The sequence below is a fragment of the Diadema setosum genome, chromosome 12, assembly GCF_964275005.1.
Source record: "Diadema setosum chromosome 12, eeDiaSeto1, whole genome shotgun sequence".
NCBI classification, from domain to species: Eukaryota; Metazoa; Echinodermata; class Echinoidea; order Diadematoida; family Diadematidae; genus Diadema; species Diadema setosum.
The window spans coordinates 30,170,269-30,188,519 of record NC_092696.1 but is presented as its reverse complement, the minus strand read 5'-3'; the positions used below and the strand labels follow the sequence as shown (position 1 = coordinate 30,188,519).

General features: G+C 39.5%; 2 protein-coding genes across 2 annotated transcripts; both read left to right on the top strand.

The window, feature by feature from the left end:
• Positions 1–13,677: 13,677 nt before the first annotated feature.
• Positions 13,678–15,204, top strand: LOC140235866 (uncharacterized). Its single transcript, XM_072315862.1, has one exon. The coding sequence runs from the start codon at positions 13,678–13,680 to the stop codon at positions 15,202–15,204; it is 1,527 nt and encodes a 508-aa protein (XP_072171963.1).
• Positions 15,205–15,957: 753 nt separating this feature from the next.
• LOC140235865 (uncharacterized) lies at positions 15,958–17,100 on the top strand. Its single transcript, XM_072315861.1, has one exon. The coding sequence runs from the start codon at positions 15,958–15,960 to the stop codon at positions 17,098–17,100; it is 1,143 nt and encodes a 380-aa protein (XP_072171962.1).
• Positions 17,101–18,251: the final 1,151 nt, after the last annotated feature.

Here is an 18,251-nt window from a genome sequence, read left to right as displayed (position 1 = left end):
ATGGATAAATTCATTTTGCACTACGATATATTCATAAGCAAGTGCCTAATTTATATCACACTATTCCCTTCAGCATGGTGTTGTGGAGTTTGCCAGTTATATCAAAGAGGTTCTCTCGCCTTCTTGATGATTATAGCTTACCTCCTGATGGTTACATTGCATTATCATGAATGCACGGTGAATATCAGAATTGTATAATATCCGCTGGGATTGTTAAATGCTAAATAATTCTGGACTCAGAAAATTTCTTATTTGTGGTTACAGTTTGTTATTCTGAAGGTACATTTCCCATGGTGTATTATTACGATAGTTCGGTAATCCAAAATGAAATAAGGTTCGTTTAAAATACTAAAGGATTGTTCTTCCGAACGTTCGTTTGTATAGTCCGTAAAAGAAAAAAGAAAAAAAAAAAACTTGCAATCCCGATGGTTCGTTAGTTTAAAACAAAAATTGGCTAGTAATTCAGAAGATTTGTTATAAGTATGCATTTTTTTTTCCATTTTTGGATTAACGAACCCTTATTTCACCTTTTTTTTTTTTTTTTTTTTTTTTGGGGGGGGGGTCTATCAAACCTTCAGAATCATGAAGTTTCTTTTATTTTCAGCTTAACGAAGCTTCGGGAAAACAACTCCTATTCAATTTTTGGATTAACGAACCGTATACTGAGTAAATAGCGTGCATAAGGTTTGCCACGTAAATTCTCCAAACACGTCATTTTATCATCCTTTGGTGAATTAGGTCTGAAGAAATACCAGCTTGTTTTTTTTTTAAATCAAAACTGATACAATAACATTCCTTGTGAAGCTCAACGCGGTAAACCTTTATGCTCGCGTAATCAAAGCGTGTTCTAACCTGTTATACTGTCTTCATAGCACACTATTCGCAAGAAGTTTTGAGTTTGATGGCTGCATTATTTCATCGATGAAATCACTTAATGTCATTGTCAGAGCCACACTCAGAAAGATTTGTGGATGTTTTTATTTGAAATTGCGTGGTATTTAGGCCCTATGCTGTTGTGAATTATTGTTCTCCAGACATAAAACCCAATTGTAAACCTACTTTACGTTTATACTTGGTTAAAAAAAAAAAAAAGGATTCCAGAAGTTCACGGCTTCATTATAACATAATGATTATATTATTATATTATAGGATTGCCCCACAAGTACAACATACACAGTCGACTGCAGTCGAAGTACAGGCCTATCCAGTCAAATTGCATATAATATCAATTTGATATAGAATCAGTGCCTCGATCTTCAAAGTGTTTATGGATTCACTCGGACACAGTGAAGCGGATTGAAATACCTCTCTCTTACCCAATCCTGTTGATACAAACAAGATCGCAAAATCAAGAACATGTCTTAAAATGATACGAACAGTCATGGCTACTGTTATGCCCTATTTCTTTGTACAGAGTTGAAAAAAAAAAAAAAAACATGAGAGGGAAAACACTAGAGATTAGCAATCGTAGATTGCCAAACCTTGGAGCTATTTCGTTTGTGTAGCTCCATGGCCAAATGTTGTAGCTTCATGGCCAAACTAAACTAGTATACCGGGTACATACATGTATTATTATGCAATGCATACATGCAGCACTGCACTGTAGAGTACATGTACTTCCATGGTGAGACTTACCTCCCTGACAGATCTGCAGAGTGTTGGTAGTCCAGTCAAAATATGAAAAAAGGGGCTCAACCCAAAACAAATTGCAACAGAAACCATTCCACTTGCATTTAACCTGGAAGAGCTATCAAAACAACATATTAAAAGTTCCCTCAAAATTCGAGTGGTGGATAAATGCCTAATTTGCATAAATTCAAAATGGCCACCATAAAACCTATTTATGCTTATATCTTGAGATGTAGAGCCCATATAAAGTCAGTTCTTGTGTCTAAACCTATGTCTTTTAGGTCAAGGAGTACAATTACGACATCAGTAATAACTTAAAAGTATTTATTTGTACATAATTTGCATAAATTTGCATATGAATGCATTCAAAATGGCAGCTATAATGGCCTTTTAATATCTCCGTACATAAAACATGTAGAAAGTAATTTTTGGCATCTATATCTATGTTTTTCACGTCAATATACACTGTCATGATGTGAGTTGTAACTCAAAAATCATGATTCCTACATACATTATCTGCATATATATATGCATATAATTATATGCAAAATGGCTGTCATATGGTTTGTGCATGCCCGATTATTTCATCTGTAAGTGAGTCTCTTTGTGTCTCTTATCTTCACTGCCAGGAGTAATTGCTGCAGTACCTACATTTAGGAGTAAGTCAATGAAAAATCTGCATATATATACATATAATTATTGCACTTTTTCCCTTCATTCTACCCTTCCTTTCTCCTTATCGCCACTCAGTGAGTGGTGACTTATATTCCTACAATGTTGTTTTGTTTAGACAATCGTTTCTGAGGCCATTGTCATCGTCAAGCGCTTGCTTATGACGATGGTCTCCTGAATTTCTATACATCAAGAATTGCCTGATTTGTCTTTGAGCAAGAGATATACTGTAACTTATGTATGCATAAATGTATGCACAAAATAGTATATTTTCATTTTGAATTGTATCAGGGAAAAGAGGTGAATATTTGAATTAATCATTTATTTGCTTTAATTGTCAGATTCAATTTATACTGTGCTCAATTTGTTTATTCAATTGACTTTGTACTTCATTTATGTATGAAAAAGAAATTCAGAAATAAAATCAGAATCAGATCATGTAATTATTCAAATCACTAATATGAATACACTTCCTTTTATCATACATATACATACAATGTTGGGCAAAGAACATTAACATATCAACCTTAATGATTATCTGATATATGTATATAGTTGCATGAATTTGCAAGTACTGTACCACCCATAACTTCCCAAAATAAAGCCTCTGAGCATTAATCAATGTAAACAGTATCAAACAGAACCAATTGTCAATTAACTTTAACTTCAAATTAGCTTCCAAGTGCGCTCAAAGGTACACCAAAATTGAAATCTTTGAATTGTTTAAAACATCTCATATATGCATACAATGTGAGAATTTGCCTTAATGTTTAATGCATACATGCAGTTTTCTTTTTTTTTTTTGAAGAGGGAGAGTACATCAATAATTCATTATGAGAACGTTTATCTATGAGTTGATAAGCAAAAGTTACATGAGTTTGGTGTGGAAATTGTTTTTATCATATTTTGGTGTCTTGTCACTGAATGACTTTCTGAACAAGAAACCCATGGGTTCAGAGCTCCCCAGTATCTCAAGTTTACCTTCCATGCAGTCTTGCAGACTGTTACCTAGGGAGAACACACCAAAGTTGGAAGTCTTTGGAGACCTCCAGGGCCCAGGGAGACATGGCATCCATATGTTTTTATTCTATGACACTGGCGAAAACACTTGTCAAAGTTGTATAAAAATGTGATCATGCGTGTTTCCAAAAAGAAGATCAAAACTTAAAACTGGTCCTCAATAAATTATTCCTGGCTGCGGCCTAAAGGGGACACCCCTGAATCTGCCATGAAACACTTGAAAGTACCCTCAGCGGTGTAGATCCCCCGCCCTCTAAAAAAGAAAATATATATGTGACTGTGCACCTCAAAACGAACATAAAGTCGCACACACTGATTTTGCGTGAGGACTGAAAGAAGTGAAATGGGTCAACCTAGCCGAACTTGACTTTTTCATATTTTTCTGAAAGAGCTGGTCTTCTTTTACATTATGCTAAAATTTGGTATCATAAAACGGGCAGGAAAGTGTGTTTTTTTAGCAGTTTATCTCGAACATTTTTGGTAGAATAGTGTGATTATGTGTGTCTTTAGAATCCCTTTTTCATTTCTGAAAAACCTTGTCCACACTCTTCACTTTCAACTTTAATAACTTTTGAAAGGATAGTGCTACTGCTTTGAAAGTTGGCATTAATTATGGTCAGAATGTAATGAGGCATCAATTTCAGTTTAATCTAATAATCCCTTCACTGTTGTTACTCTGGTAGTTTACTTCCTGTTTTTTGTCCCATTCATCGCACAGCCAGCACGGTTTGGTAAAGATTAAGCGCTTGAATAGACACTGTACTTCTGAGCCTCTTTTCTCAGTTCACACTTTTCCTGAGCTTGTGCTCTCTTTCCAATATTTAGATAAGTTAGGAGAGTCCATTTGATTTGAGTTATACATCATTTTAAAGCTTAAAGTCTGGTCTTTCAGAAAATGGGCTTAACTAAAAATTCATGTCTGGCGACTTTTTGTTTGTTTTGAGGTGCAGAGTCACATATAGTATATCTGAAGATGATCCTAATTTGGTTTGGATCCTAAAGGGATCATCCCTGTATCTGTTCTCCTGCTTTAAACATTTGGGGTTTTCCCACGAGTCATTGAGGTCAGCATTGAAAAAAAAAGAGGACTTTGGTCTTCTTTGCTTTAATAATCTGTGTCAAACTTAAGAGCCTTGTTTGCGTTGTGTCGGACTCGTAGGCTCTTTTTTATTACCTACTCTCAGACTCATGGGCCTTATTTGTTTAGTGTCAAGCTCATGGGCTGTATGACTCCTGGGTGTTGAATTGTGACATGTGCAAAAAAAAAAAAAATCTTGAGAGAGAGAGAGAGACGGCTATCTAGAGCGGGATAACTACAAACTCTGGAGGGAGACCGGGAAATTTTGAGAAAACAGTCTGAAAGCGGCCCATCAACCATTGAAAGAAATAGCATTAGTTAGAGTATCTGGCGCGCCCATAGAGGGCGACAAAACAGACTGATGCACCCGGGCGCGATTTTTTTTTCCGTAACCCTAACGCGTCGAAATTGCCAATTGTGTCACTTGAGCAAAGACTATCGGTGCACAAGTTGTTTTTTGTACGCATGTGCGTGGACTCCAGCGTTGAGTTTGTACTGTATAACACAGTACCATTGGCATGGTCGTCTGCTAACTACAGAATCACATCACAATGTGAGAATGGGACGCCGTCCTTCAAACAGAAACATAACAACGGGTTTATGGGTATATGAGTATGTGATGCGTGTGTTTGTGTGTGTGTGTGTGCGTGATTTCCACTTCACATTTCATCGGCATCGTGTTCGCCTTTGCCTTAGCTTACGTGGTATTTCTGTGGTTTTGTTCGCCGTCTGCTGACACTTTTCCTGTGTCTCGCAAGACTTGCGTTTCTAGGATGCGTGCAAATTCGACGTTGTCATCAATATCTTGCAAAAAGTAAATTAGAAATCTAATTGAAGCTTGTAATAAATTATGATCAATATCTTGCAAAAAATAAATTGGAAATCTAATTGAAGCTTGGAATAAATTATAATCAGAGTATTATATCTAGGCCAACAGCTGCAGCGTAGTATTGTTTTAACATTGATCATGTTTATTAAGCCCCACAAAATCAGATTCGAAGTGGGCATTGGGTCTTGGGTAACATGGATGAACTACTGGGTTAATTTGGGTTTATCCTCCAACTTCACGATGATTCAGAAAGGCGTAGTATAGGCTCCTTTTAGTTTAGGTTCATGTATATCAAGATATATGATTACATTTTCATTAATAATATAACATCCAAGATGAAGATGGGGGAGGGAAGAGAAACTGTGTGGGGGGGGGGGGGAGAGCTATAGTAATAATCGATTTTGATCGATAATCTCTCTATAAATAGTTTAATTTAATCAGCTTTAAAAGGGCATTTTGGATCGGCCAAAAATCAAAAGATGTGCTATTTCCAACAAATTCTATTCATGATATAACTCTATAAAACTATAATTCGTAGGCCTTGATTATATAGAAGTCACAAAGACGTCGCAAAACTGACGTAAATTTAACGTCACGTCATTAATATGACGTGGTAAATAGGTTGCAAAGCAACGTAAATTTTATTCTACTAATACTTCGTAAATATGAAGTGGATAATACGTCACAAAACTGACTTGAATTTTACGTCTTTACCCAGCTAACAAAAGACGTTTTCTAAACGTTCTTGAAACATTCCAAGTTCGTTATTTGGACGTTTTGTCTAAACTTTTTCAGAACGTCTTCTTGTGGAAGGTTTTCGACGTATTTAAAACGTTTCAATTGGACGTTATAAATACTTCTTTTAAACGTTAAAATAACACTAAAAAACCTTTCTAAATTTTTAGGACCGACAGAAAAACGTTTGGACGTTATAGACATCCAGATAACTTTTGAAACCCTCTACAGCCTTTAAAAAAGTTTTAACAACGTTCAAAAAGTCTTATGACCCGTTCCAGAACCCTGTTTGATTTTTGGATTAACGAACCTTCGGAATAACGAACCCTATTTCATTTTCGAATAAACGAGCCTTCGGAATAGCGAACCCTATTTTATTTTCGGACTAACGAACCTTCGGAATAACGTCACAAATGTCCGGATTAACGAACCTTTCTTGATTTTCGGGTTAACAAACCTCTAGGTATAGGGGATTTCGGTGTGTTTTGGATATTCGTTATTCCGAAGGTTCGTTTATCCGAAAAAACTAGGGTTAGCTTTCCGAAGGCTTGTTTATTCGAAACTGAAATAGGGTTCGTTATTCCGAAGGTTCGCTAATCCGGAAATAAAATATAGGGTTCGTTATTCGGAAGGTTCGTTGATCCGACAATGAAATAGGGTCCGTAACGAATCTTCGGAATAACGAGCTTTGTTTCATTTTCGGATTAACGAACCTTCGGAATAACGAATCTTCGGAATAACGAACCTTTGGAATACTCACCTTCTCAATAACGAACTGTATAACCATCATAATGGGTGCTATCATCGTTCAAACTTGTAGTTATCAGTTTCCCATGAATGCATTTTATAAAAACTCGTAAGTAGCCTCTGTGACTCTGAACCGATGCTCGTAAATTTGGCTAATATCTGGCAAATTGATTTTCATTTGGTTATCGATTACCATTATCAAAAATAAATGGAATCATTTTGTGCCACATAACACATTACAAAACGATCGTTTCAAATCTCTTCTACAAATGTGTTTAATTGAGAATCGGAGCTGTGGGTTGGATTTTTTTCTCTCTCTCTCACACATAGTAGACATATGGTTATGCTGATATTGATAAACTTCAATAAATAGCAAAACGTATATACAGAAGATGACATATACAGTGTAAATACATACCAGCATACTGTACATTGCAAAGTAACATAAAAAAGTACATGACACAGGAAGAGTTCACTAGAATGCCGAAATAACAATTAAAACGCTATTATTCAGGAATGATAAGCTATAGCCCAGAATAAATTTCGTGTGTTACTTACAAATAACAACTTTGCTTAAACAATCTCTTAATTGAATATATGGAAGAAGCTGATCTAATTGAGTGATCTGGCCTGTTCCATTCAAGTACAGAGGATACGATTGGGCTGCACTTGTGACAATCAGCGCGAAATCTTGGCACATGTAGATTTCCACTGTCTATTAGCCTTGTATGATGTTCATGTACATCACTAGGCTTAACTAAGTGCACCTGAAGGTACGAAGGTGCTAAGTTATGGACGCATTTATATATCATAACGCGACTGACGTCGTGTCATCCATTTAAGACTTTTGAATAAATCAGCTAGTATTCTTACAAACAAACAAACAGCCAAACCAAACCCCCCAAAAAAAAGAAATCAGTGTTTTAATATTCAATTGTTTATTTTCATCAATTCAATAAAGGGTGCTAGACCATGTGGGCATTGGAGGGAGGGATCGAGATAGGAATATATTGCCAGTCGCAATGCTTATTTAGACAGAGGATAATGATGAAGATGCTGAAAACTTTGAAAGAGATTTCGTGAAGTTGTTGTTGATGGATTGATGACATGAAAAACTAGAAATGTCGCTATGGCGACTGGTATGCCTCCGCCATAATGCCTGATTCTCCTAATAGGTCTATAGTACATGTGGACAATGTGTGATTACATTTTCGCAAAATTGGCAAAATATTAAAATGACATGTTTGTCACAAATGTATTGAATGTTTACCTTCCTTGACCTATGTTTAATTGGATGAATAGGAGAGCATGTATTTGGGAATTTAAGAACTTTAACTTGACTTTGACTCTTTCATAAGTTTATGCACTGAGTAATTTTCAAGGTATGGAGAAAAAGTGCAATTTCTGTATTGAACAGTAAATTGTTATCATTTTCATCTGGCCTTTGATTTATAAGAGAATCACTGTCAGGCAGAACATACATAAATATGTACTAAGTTTCAAGATAACTTGAGCCACTTCCGAGATATGGAAAAAGAAGTAAGTTCAGCACTTTCACTTGATCTTTGACCTTTTGACCTTTGACCTTCTTTGCAAAAACAAAATCCCAGAGACGAATCTCTATTGGGTTATACATGCATACATCAAGTTAAAAAAAAATAATCCTGCTGGCATTGCATAAATATAAGGAAAATAGTAAAATTTTGAAGTATTGTCCTTGACCTTTGACCCCATGAACCCTAAATTCCCTAGATAACCACTGCCAGTCAGTACATGCATATATACTATGTTCCATGAAGATAACTTGAACAATTTCCAAGATATAGAGAAAAATGTAAAATTTTAACATTTTACTTGACCTTTGATCTTTTGACCTCATGACCCCAAACTTTCACCAGAGAATCTTAACTGGGTAATACATGTGTACACTAAGTTTCAAGAAAATATCTTCAGGCATTGCATAGATATGGGGAAAATAGTGGAATTTTAAGCATTTGACCTTGACCTTTGACCTTTGACCTTGAGCATGTGCACCCAAAAGTTGATAGGCACAACTTCACCCCCTAATACACATGCATGCCAAGTTTCATTAGGATACCTCAAAAGGTTTTGGTAGTTACCCTGTCCACAAAATTCATTACGGACGGACGGAAGGACGGACGGACGGAAGGACGGACGGACGGACGGACGGACGGACGGAAGGACGGACGGACAACCCGAAAACATAATGCCTCCGGCACCACTTCGTGGCGGAGGCATAAAAAAGAGTATTGATAGTGGTGGAAGATTTATTGCTTGTGGTGATATGTATACGATGGTAATACGAGTGATAATCGTGGTGATGATGATAAGATGATAATGTCCAGTTATAATGATGTTTATGGTCGTGCGTGGTAATCTAATATAAGTAATGATGGTAGTTATGATTGGTTGATATATCAAGTGGTACCGTTGTACACATTGAGACTTGAATTGGTATCAACTTGGAACTTCAACTCGTATTAACTTATAATAGACCAGTAGCCTTCATTTGGTATCAACTGGTACAAAATGACACTTGAACTGGTATCAACTAGTATACCATGCAGTAAAACTTCAACCGACAGAAACTGTTACCAAGAAGTGGTACAGTGATACCTGAACTGGTATTACAACTGCCCATCAGTAGACTTTTACTGGTTTCAACTGGTATAAACTCGTACCAGTATGTTTAAACTGGTATCAACTGGTACCAGTACGTCTTCAACTGGTTTCAATTAGAATTGCTCATTTTGTTACTGGAAAGTTGGAGTTGCCTTGCTGGTTTCAACTGGAACCTTAAAACCAGTAACGACCAGTTAAAAATGCTTACTGGTTTCTACTGGTTTTTTGACCTAGGAAAGGAAACCAAAACCCAAAGATCAATATGGATTGAGTGAACGCAGCAACATTAGCAGTACACATCAGTGAAAGTTTGAGGAAAAATCGGACAATCAAAAGTTATTCGTTTTTATATTGTGGTGTTGTATCACTTAATAAGGAGATTACTAGGGACCATGACGTCTTTAGTGGACAACAATGTAAAGAAAATATGAAGAGAATTCCACACAAAAAAATCAATAAAATTACACATTCCCTCAACTTAATTGATACTGACATAATTTATGTTGAGGGTAGTAATCATTCCCCCTACTTTCTGAAAGTGTTTAATCAAATGCTCTTCCATTACTCAGGAAAAGTGAAAACATGTTTGTTTTCTTTATATTTTCTTTATGTCGTTGCCCACACATGATGTCATGCAGCCAGTGGTTCCAACATCAAAACGTAAAAAATTTAAAACTTTTGCATCGATTGCCCGCTTTTCCTTAAACTTTCAGTGATGTGTTCTACTAATGTTGCTGCTCTCACTCAATCCACATTTCTTTTTGGGTTTTGGTTTCCTTCAATGATGGTCGTGGTGGTAGAAATGACGATGGTACGTGATGAGAAGGACTATATACAGGTTGGCAATGATAAAGTGAAAATCAAAAAATTATTGATAGAGCAATTCAAACCGTGATACTAGTTTTTTATACAGTATGGCTACAAACATGTTATCTTTTCTACACATACTCTTCTCCAAAGCAAAAGTATCTCTACGAGCAAACTGAAGTTGTATACATGTACAGTACAATGTGAGTACATGTATGTCACAGGCACATTACTGCCTCCTATGTGATATCCATTCTACTTTGTACATGTATGGACTGGGAAAATGAATAGAATTTGTTGGAAATAGCCAGCACATCTTTTGATTTTTGGCCGATCCAAAATGCCCTTTTCAAGCTGATTAAATTAAACTATTTATAGAGAGATTATCGATCAAAATCGATGATTACTAAAGCTCCCCCCCCCCCCACAGTTTCTCTTCCCTCCCCCATCTTCATCTTGGATGTTATATTATTAATGAAAATGTAATCATATATCTTGATATACATGAACCTCACCTAAAAAGGAGCCTATACTACGCCTTTCTGAATCATCGTGAAGTTGGAGGATAAACCCAAATTAACCCAGTAGTGCATCCATGTTACCCAAGACCCAATGCCCACTTCGAATCTGATTTTGTGGGGCTTAATAAACATGATCAATGTTAATAACAATAGCATATCGCTGCAGCTGTTGGCCTAAATATAATACTCTTATTATAATTTATTCCAAGCTTCAATTAGATTTCCAATTTACTTTTTGCAAGATGTTGATTATGATTTATTACAAGCTTCAATTAGATTTCCAATTTACTTTTTGCAAGATATTGATGACAACGTCGAGTTTGCATGCATCCTAGAAACGCAAGTCTTGCGAGACACAGGAAAAGTGTCAGCAGACGGCGAACAAAACCACTACCACGTAAGCTAAGGCAAAGGCGAACGCGATGCCGATGAAATGTGAAGTGGAAATCACGCACACACACACACACACACACACACACACACACGCATCACATACCTATATACCCATAAACCCGTTGTTATGTTTCTGTTTGAAGGACGGCGTCCCATTCTCACATTGTACATTTGTAATTTGATTCTGTAGTTAGCAGACGACCATGCCAATGGTACTGTGTTATACAGTACAAACTCAACGCTTTAGTCCACGCACAAACAACTTGTGCACCGATAGTCTTTGCTCAAGTGACACAATTGGCAATTTCGACGCGTTAGGGTTACGGAAAAAAAAATCGCCACCCGGGCTTGGACTGGACACACATACAATGGCTGATTAAGTGGCCAAATCTGAACTACAAGGTAAAAGTCAATTCCTGCATTTAGGAGAATTTACATGCAGGGAAGGTATGCAGAAGGGAGTTATGTTACATGAGTACAATATTTGAAGAGTTTGTTTGCAAAAACCGATAAGTCCATATTTGTCAAATGGAGATATTTGCGATTAAAGGTCAAGAAAAATAAAGAGAATAATAAGAAAATTTTTGCTTCTTTTGACCATAACTTCAAAAATATACCTTTCTATGTAGTAACCAATATATAATTTAAAAGGTATTATTTTGTACTTTATGACAGAGACTGTACTTCAAAATCTTAAAAAATGGACTTATCGGTTTTTGCAAACAAACTCTTCATTTGTATGTGCAGTTTTATGACACACATTTGAGTGAGTCACTTAGCTAATTCATGCACAGCGTGAATTTAGTACATGTACGTGCATAAGAGGTATACGTAGAATATTAGTTCACATTTAATCCAAAAGTTGTGGATTATATTTCCAATCAGACTATTGTTTGCAATGCATGATATGTGGTTGCAAAATTGATATTGGGAGGTTCATAAGGTTTAGTCCTGTAAACGATTGGACTTCAGGCGTATTATTTATTCAGATATTCGAGGCAAAGCGTAAGATAATTCACGTGCAGATGTGAAATTTTTGCTGTTCATTGGTTTATGCTGTACACTGTGTACCCATACGGTGTAGGTAAATCGTTACAACAGAAGATGCCAATCGTTACTCTTGTGTACTGTTTTGTCTAAAAATTGTATCGGGTTTCTATGGATAATACTTAAACCCGAAACTTGTGTTATAATGCCACACATGTCTATGGCATGCACTCTTTTAGTCATTAATGTACAAGTGGCAGAATAGGGTATAAAGACGAATTATTGTATGAAGAATGTGTGAAGAGATTTAGCACACCACACTTATAGATACAAGAAATGATGACTCGATTCACCATAGCGTAGTATGGTTTGAACACCGTTGTTGCTGTATTTATTCATTCATGCAGAAAATACTTTAGTAACATATAAATATGTCGAACAAAGTTAAAGTGACAAAAGTTGTGTTCATAAGTGCAAGCATGCACTATGCATTGAGTACAGGCTCCCTATGAAGCGTATATCAAGACACACATGCATTATACATGTACTACATGTATATGTGTATTCGACATGGTTACAGTTACATTCATCTGTAATCTGAGCGTTGAATTGCATTACCAAGGATGCTTTCATTTACATTTTTCAGCTTGAATAAACACCGTTGAGAGCGGTAATTATCCAGTTCAAGCCCGGGTGCATCAGTCTGTTTTGTCGCCCTCTATGGGCGCGCCACCATTCAAGTTCTACGGGGAGCTATGCTGAGTAATCACCACTCAGGGTCTGAGGGAATCTTTGCTGAGTAACCGTCGTCACTTTCTGAGGGGCAGCTTGCTGAGTAACTACCATGGCTGACAGTACCGCACTGAAGTTGAAACGCCGAGGAGCCAAGGCCAGGCTCACCAGGTTCGGTCAAGAGGTCAAGACGATTATGGACAGGGAAAGACCACGTAAAGAATTGGAAGCAGCATTCAACAAATATGAGCAGGCTTATACTGGCTTGCAAGAAGCTCATGAGGCTTACAGCATAACTGTCGAAGATGACGACGAGTTCGAGAAAGAAGAGCAGTGGATCATGGAATGTCAAGAAAGTTTCTTGAAAATCAAGCTTTCGGTCAATGACTACACCGTGACCGAATCGACTACAAGCAGTGATGACGAGATAGTAGAGTCCACGCCAGAGGTATCACCAGCCCCTGTCACACCTGGTCCCTCAGCATGTGCCATAGAGAAACCCAAGCTACCCAAGTTTTCGGGTAACGTGAGAGACTACATAGTTTTTAAGTCGGACTTTTTACACCTAGTCGAATAAAGATACAACAGTAGGGATGACATCGCAATTCTACGTACATGCCTACAGGGTCAGCCATTGAACATCATTCGAGGGATTGGATCGGACTACGACGCTGCCTGGGAGCAGTTAGACGCAATCTACGGGGATTCAAGATTCGTGTCAGATGCCATAATAAATGACATCAACAGATTCAGACCACTGCAAGTAAATGAAGATGGCCGCTTTTGTGAACTAGTCCATCTCCTGAGAAGGAGCTACAACACATTGAAGGAGACTGGACAAGAGCATGACATGAACAATAGCCACATGTTATCCTTAGCGCAAGATGTGGATCGATGACAGGAAGGTCTGGTTCCGGTTCCAAGAAAGCCAAAAGGATCCGGCATCACTACAAATGCTACTAAATCGGATGAGTGTGGAAATGAATACCAGGATCAGATGTACGGCCCCCCTTAGAAGTGATCATCGTACGCAGTCAACAGTGGGTCATGTCGCACGCTCTCTAGACAAGAAACAGCCAGACCAATCTCCAACTCAGATGAACAGTCGTCCACAGTCTCACAGATGTTGGATCTGCAAGACTTCCACTCACTGGGTTGACCAATGCAGGAAATTGTTGGAGAAGACGCCACAAGAACGATGGAAGTACATGAAAGATAACCATGCTTGCTTCAGCTGCTTGAAAAGGGCAAGTAAAGACCACAATATGTCTACTTGTAAACGCAGGAAACAATGCCCTGAGGTCAAGAATGGGGAGAGGTGCAAATTTTACCATCATCCGCTCCTGCACACAGAAGATGAAGTTACATGCAGTACCAATGACAACGGAGTTGGGGTAGCTTCAGTGAGCTCAACTGGTGCTTTACTTCCGCTTGTGATAGTGGAGCTGCACGGAGACCAGGGAAAGAGATGGAAAGGAAATCTGCTCTTGGATTCAGGGTCTCAGATCAGCTTAATTCGGCAAGACCTGGCTTCAGAGATGCAGCTTAGTGGGGTGCCGACTACAATCACAATAAGCAAGATCGGTGGAGAAGAAGAAAGCCTCCAAACACAGCAGTATAGAGTCCCCATCCGAGAGTTGAACAGTACCAATAGACCTTTCCTGATAACTGCAGTCGGAATACCATGCATCAGCGAAAATATTGCAGTTAACATAGAGGAATTGGTCAGGAAGTTTGACATACAACCTGGGGATCTAAACAGAGGGAATGGAGCTGTAGATTTGCTGGTCGGGATAGATCACGCAAGGCTTCATACCGGAGAAGTACGAGAGGCTGGACGCTGTACTGCTAGGAAATCTCCAGTTGGATGGGTCATCTTTGGAACCACACCAAATGATGCTGTACACGGTCATGCAGTACCACATGTAAAGCTTGCAGGTCCTGTAGATCTGACAGAGTTTTGGACTGTTGAAACTGAGGGTATCCAATCAGAGGCTTGTTACTGCAAGGAAACGGGTATGAGTCACCAGAAAGCTGTAGAGGAGCAGCTGATCAGATCGTCTGCTCGCAAAGTCGGGAAGCAGTGGGAGATCGCGTACCCATGGAACAAGGACCCCGAGTTACTGCCAGACAACAAGATACAAGCAGAGAAAGTTCTCCATTCTACTGAGAAAAGACTTGAGAGAAACCCAGAGTATGCAGAAGCCTATGATAAGCAGATCAAAGAGATGGAGGAGATGGGATTTTGTAAGAAACTATCTGCTCAGACAATGAAAGAGTATGAAGGACCGGTCCACTACATTTCGCACCACGGAGTATTGAGACCCGAAAAGAAGAGCACGCCTATCAGGATAGTATTTAACTCATCAGCTTCATACCACGGCCACTGTTTGAACAGCTACTGGATGTAAGGCCCAGATCTCCTAAACAGTTTGTTTGGAGTCCTACTGAGGTTCAGAGAAAACGAGGTTGCTGTCTGTGCCGACATCTCCAAAATGTATCATCGGGTGCTCATCCCAGAGAGAGACCAACACGTGCACAGATTCCTATGGAGAAATATGGATCGTAAGAGAGAACCAGATGTCTACATGATGCAAGTGGTGACGTTTGGCGACAAACCTGCACCAGCAATGGCACAGATTGCTTTGAAGTTATCAGCCGAACAAGCAGAAGGTACTCATCCTGAGGCAGCATCTACACTGAAGGAAAATGTGTACATGGACGACATTTGCGATTCCGTGTAGACCGTGGCACAGGCAGAGCAGCTAACAGCGGATGTAGATCAGGTGCTAGCTGAAGGAGGCTTCAAAGTTAAACGCTGGTCATCAAATCGTCAACTTGGAGGAAAAGTCCAAAATGGAAAGGTGAAACTTCTGGAGGAAATAGCAGAAGAGAAAGTTCTTGGAGTTGTCTGGGACAGAGAACGAGACACGTTTTCACACAAGATGAAGTTGTCGGGAGACGTGACATCAGGCGATAATGACCAAGAAACGCCTAAGTTGACGAAGAGAAAGGTGTTGGGTCAAATCGCTCATATTTTCGACCCAATTGGATATGCTGCACCAATCATAGTTCGAGCAAAAATCGGTATGCAGTAACTCTGGCAGAGAGGCTATGATTGGGATGATCCTTTGTCTAAAGAAGACGAAGCGGAGTGGAGAAATATGTTTGCTGAGATGCAGAATCTAAACGAGGTCACCCTAGCTCGATGTCTGACGCCGTCAACTGCTGTAGACAGACCAGTTTTGGCTATTTTCAGCGATGCATCTGAAAATGCATACGGTACCTGTGCTTATCTGAGATGGTGGATTGGAAGTGATGACGACTATGAAGTGAGGTTTCTAGCGGGAAAGTCAAAGGTTGCGCCACTAAAACCATTGACGATTCCTCGTCTAGAGCTACAAGCAACAGTGCTAGCAGCCAGGATGTACAAGACTATCAGTAAAGAGTTGAGACTGCAAGTGGAAAATGTGATTCTTTTCACTGATAGCATGATAGCACTACAATGGATAAAATCTCCAGCCAGAACATTCAAGCCATTTGTTTCCAGTAGAGTGGGAGAAATCCAGACTCTCACAGATCCGTCACAGTGGAAACACATACCAGGAGAAGCCAATGAAGCAGACAAGGTATCGAGAGGGATACCAGTTGACGAACTGGAGAATGAGTGGAAGCAAGGGCCTGACTTCCTACGACATCATGAGGCAGAGTGGCCAGTAGACAAAGTGGTAACAGACCAGAGAGCCACAAATGAGGAAAAACGGAAAACTCAATCCATTCTCACAATGACAGAAGAGAATGGGCCGATCGACTGCAAGAGGTTTTCCAGTTGGCGACGATTGGTGAGAGTGACTACCTATGTCTTCAAATTCATCCAACTGTTGAAGGCTAGGACTCGGAAGGGACAGCCAAAAGAGGAGACCAGTACTCTAAGCCCCGCAGAACTGACAGAAGCCGAAAAGTACTGGGTAAAAGAGGCTCAGAAAAGTCTACTCGTGAGATATAACAAGGGAGAGTTCAAAACACTGTCTCCATTCACTGACAATGAAGGAGTGATCAGAGTAGGTGGTAGAGTGCAAAACCTGCAGACAGTGTACGAGACAAAACACCCAGCACTACTGCCTGCAAGCCATTATGTTGCACTCCTGATCACACGACATATGCATGAACTTGGACATCACGGAGTAGCGACAACAACTGCCAAAATCAGGCGGAGATTTTGGATAGTTCAAGGGCAGAAACTGGCAAAGAAAGTCAAGTTCAGGTGTGTAATATGCCGGAGGAATGAGTCTAAGACGGAGCAGTAGAGGATGGCGGACCTGCCCGATGCACGAATGGCACCATTCACCCCGCCATTCCATTTCACATCTGTCGACTATTTTGGCCCATTTCAAGTGAAAGTTGGCAGAAACAAGACGACGAAGCATTACGGTGTACTTTTCACTTGTCTTAATACACGAGCAGTGCACTTGGAACTAGCTGTGGACTGTTCGACAATGGAATTTTTGCAAGTGCTCCGCAGATTTATGTCCATTCGAGGGCAACCAGCTCGATTGCTGAGCGACAATGGGACTCAATTCATCGGAGCTGAGAGAGAACTACGAGAGATGGTCCGGGGATGGAATGAGCGCGAGCTGAAGGATTTCTGCTTAGAGAGGGGGACCGAGTAGAGATTCACTACACCTTCAGCGCCTCACCAGAATGGCTGCGTGGACTCGCTCGTCAAAAGTTGCAAATTCGCTGAAGAAAGCTATTGGCAGCCAGGTACTGACGCCGTTCGAGCTGCTAACGTGTCTGCAAGAAGTCGTGAATTTTGTGAATCAGCACCCCATCGGGAGAATCCCGAACGACCCAGACGATGGTTCCTACCTGTGTCCAAACGACATACTGCTCGGAAGATCTTCGAGCACGGTACCACAGGGACCATTTAGAGAAACGCGCAATCCAAGACATCGCGTTGAATTTGTTCAGCAGATCGTGAACGCGTTCTGGAAGTGCTGGAACAGGGACGTTTTTACATTGCTCGTACCACGCAGAAAATGAAAAACTGAGAAGCGTAATGTTCGCGTTGACGACGTAGTCATGGTTTCAGACCATAATGCAATAAGAGGAAAATGGACAATAGGTAGAATTGTGCAAGTGTACCCAGGCGCGGATGGACAATTAAGGAACGTTAAGATAAAGACTGTTGACTCTGAACTGTGCAGACCCATTAACAAAACTGTGGTCATTTACCCAGCTGAAGGGTATGATGAGTAAGTGAATTGAGACTAACAAGAACAGTTCTCTTTTGTTGGGGGGAGGATGTTTCCTTCAACATTTGATTGAACATTGCATTTTCAGTTTAAAGATACCATACCATGTTCACTCTGTTTGATTATGATGTTTGCCCTTTGGCTACACCATACATTGCTCATTATGCAGATTCATTAATGTGCAGATTCTGATCTGGCTCCAG

Excerpts from the sequence above, each read along its gene's own strand:
- LOC140235866 (XM_072315862.1), top strand. The coding sequence starts at position 13,678 with ATGTGGATCGATGACAGGAAGGTCTGGTTCCGGTTCCAAGAAAGCCAA.
- LOC140235865 (XM_072315861.1), top strand. The coding sequence starts at position 15,958 with ATGTTTGCTGAGATGCAGAATCTAAACGAGGTCACCCTAGCTCGATGT.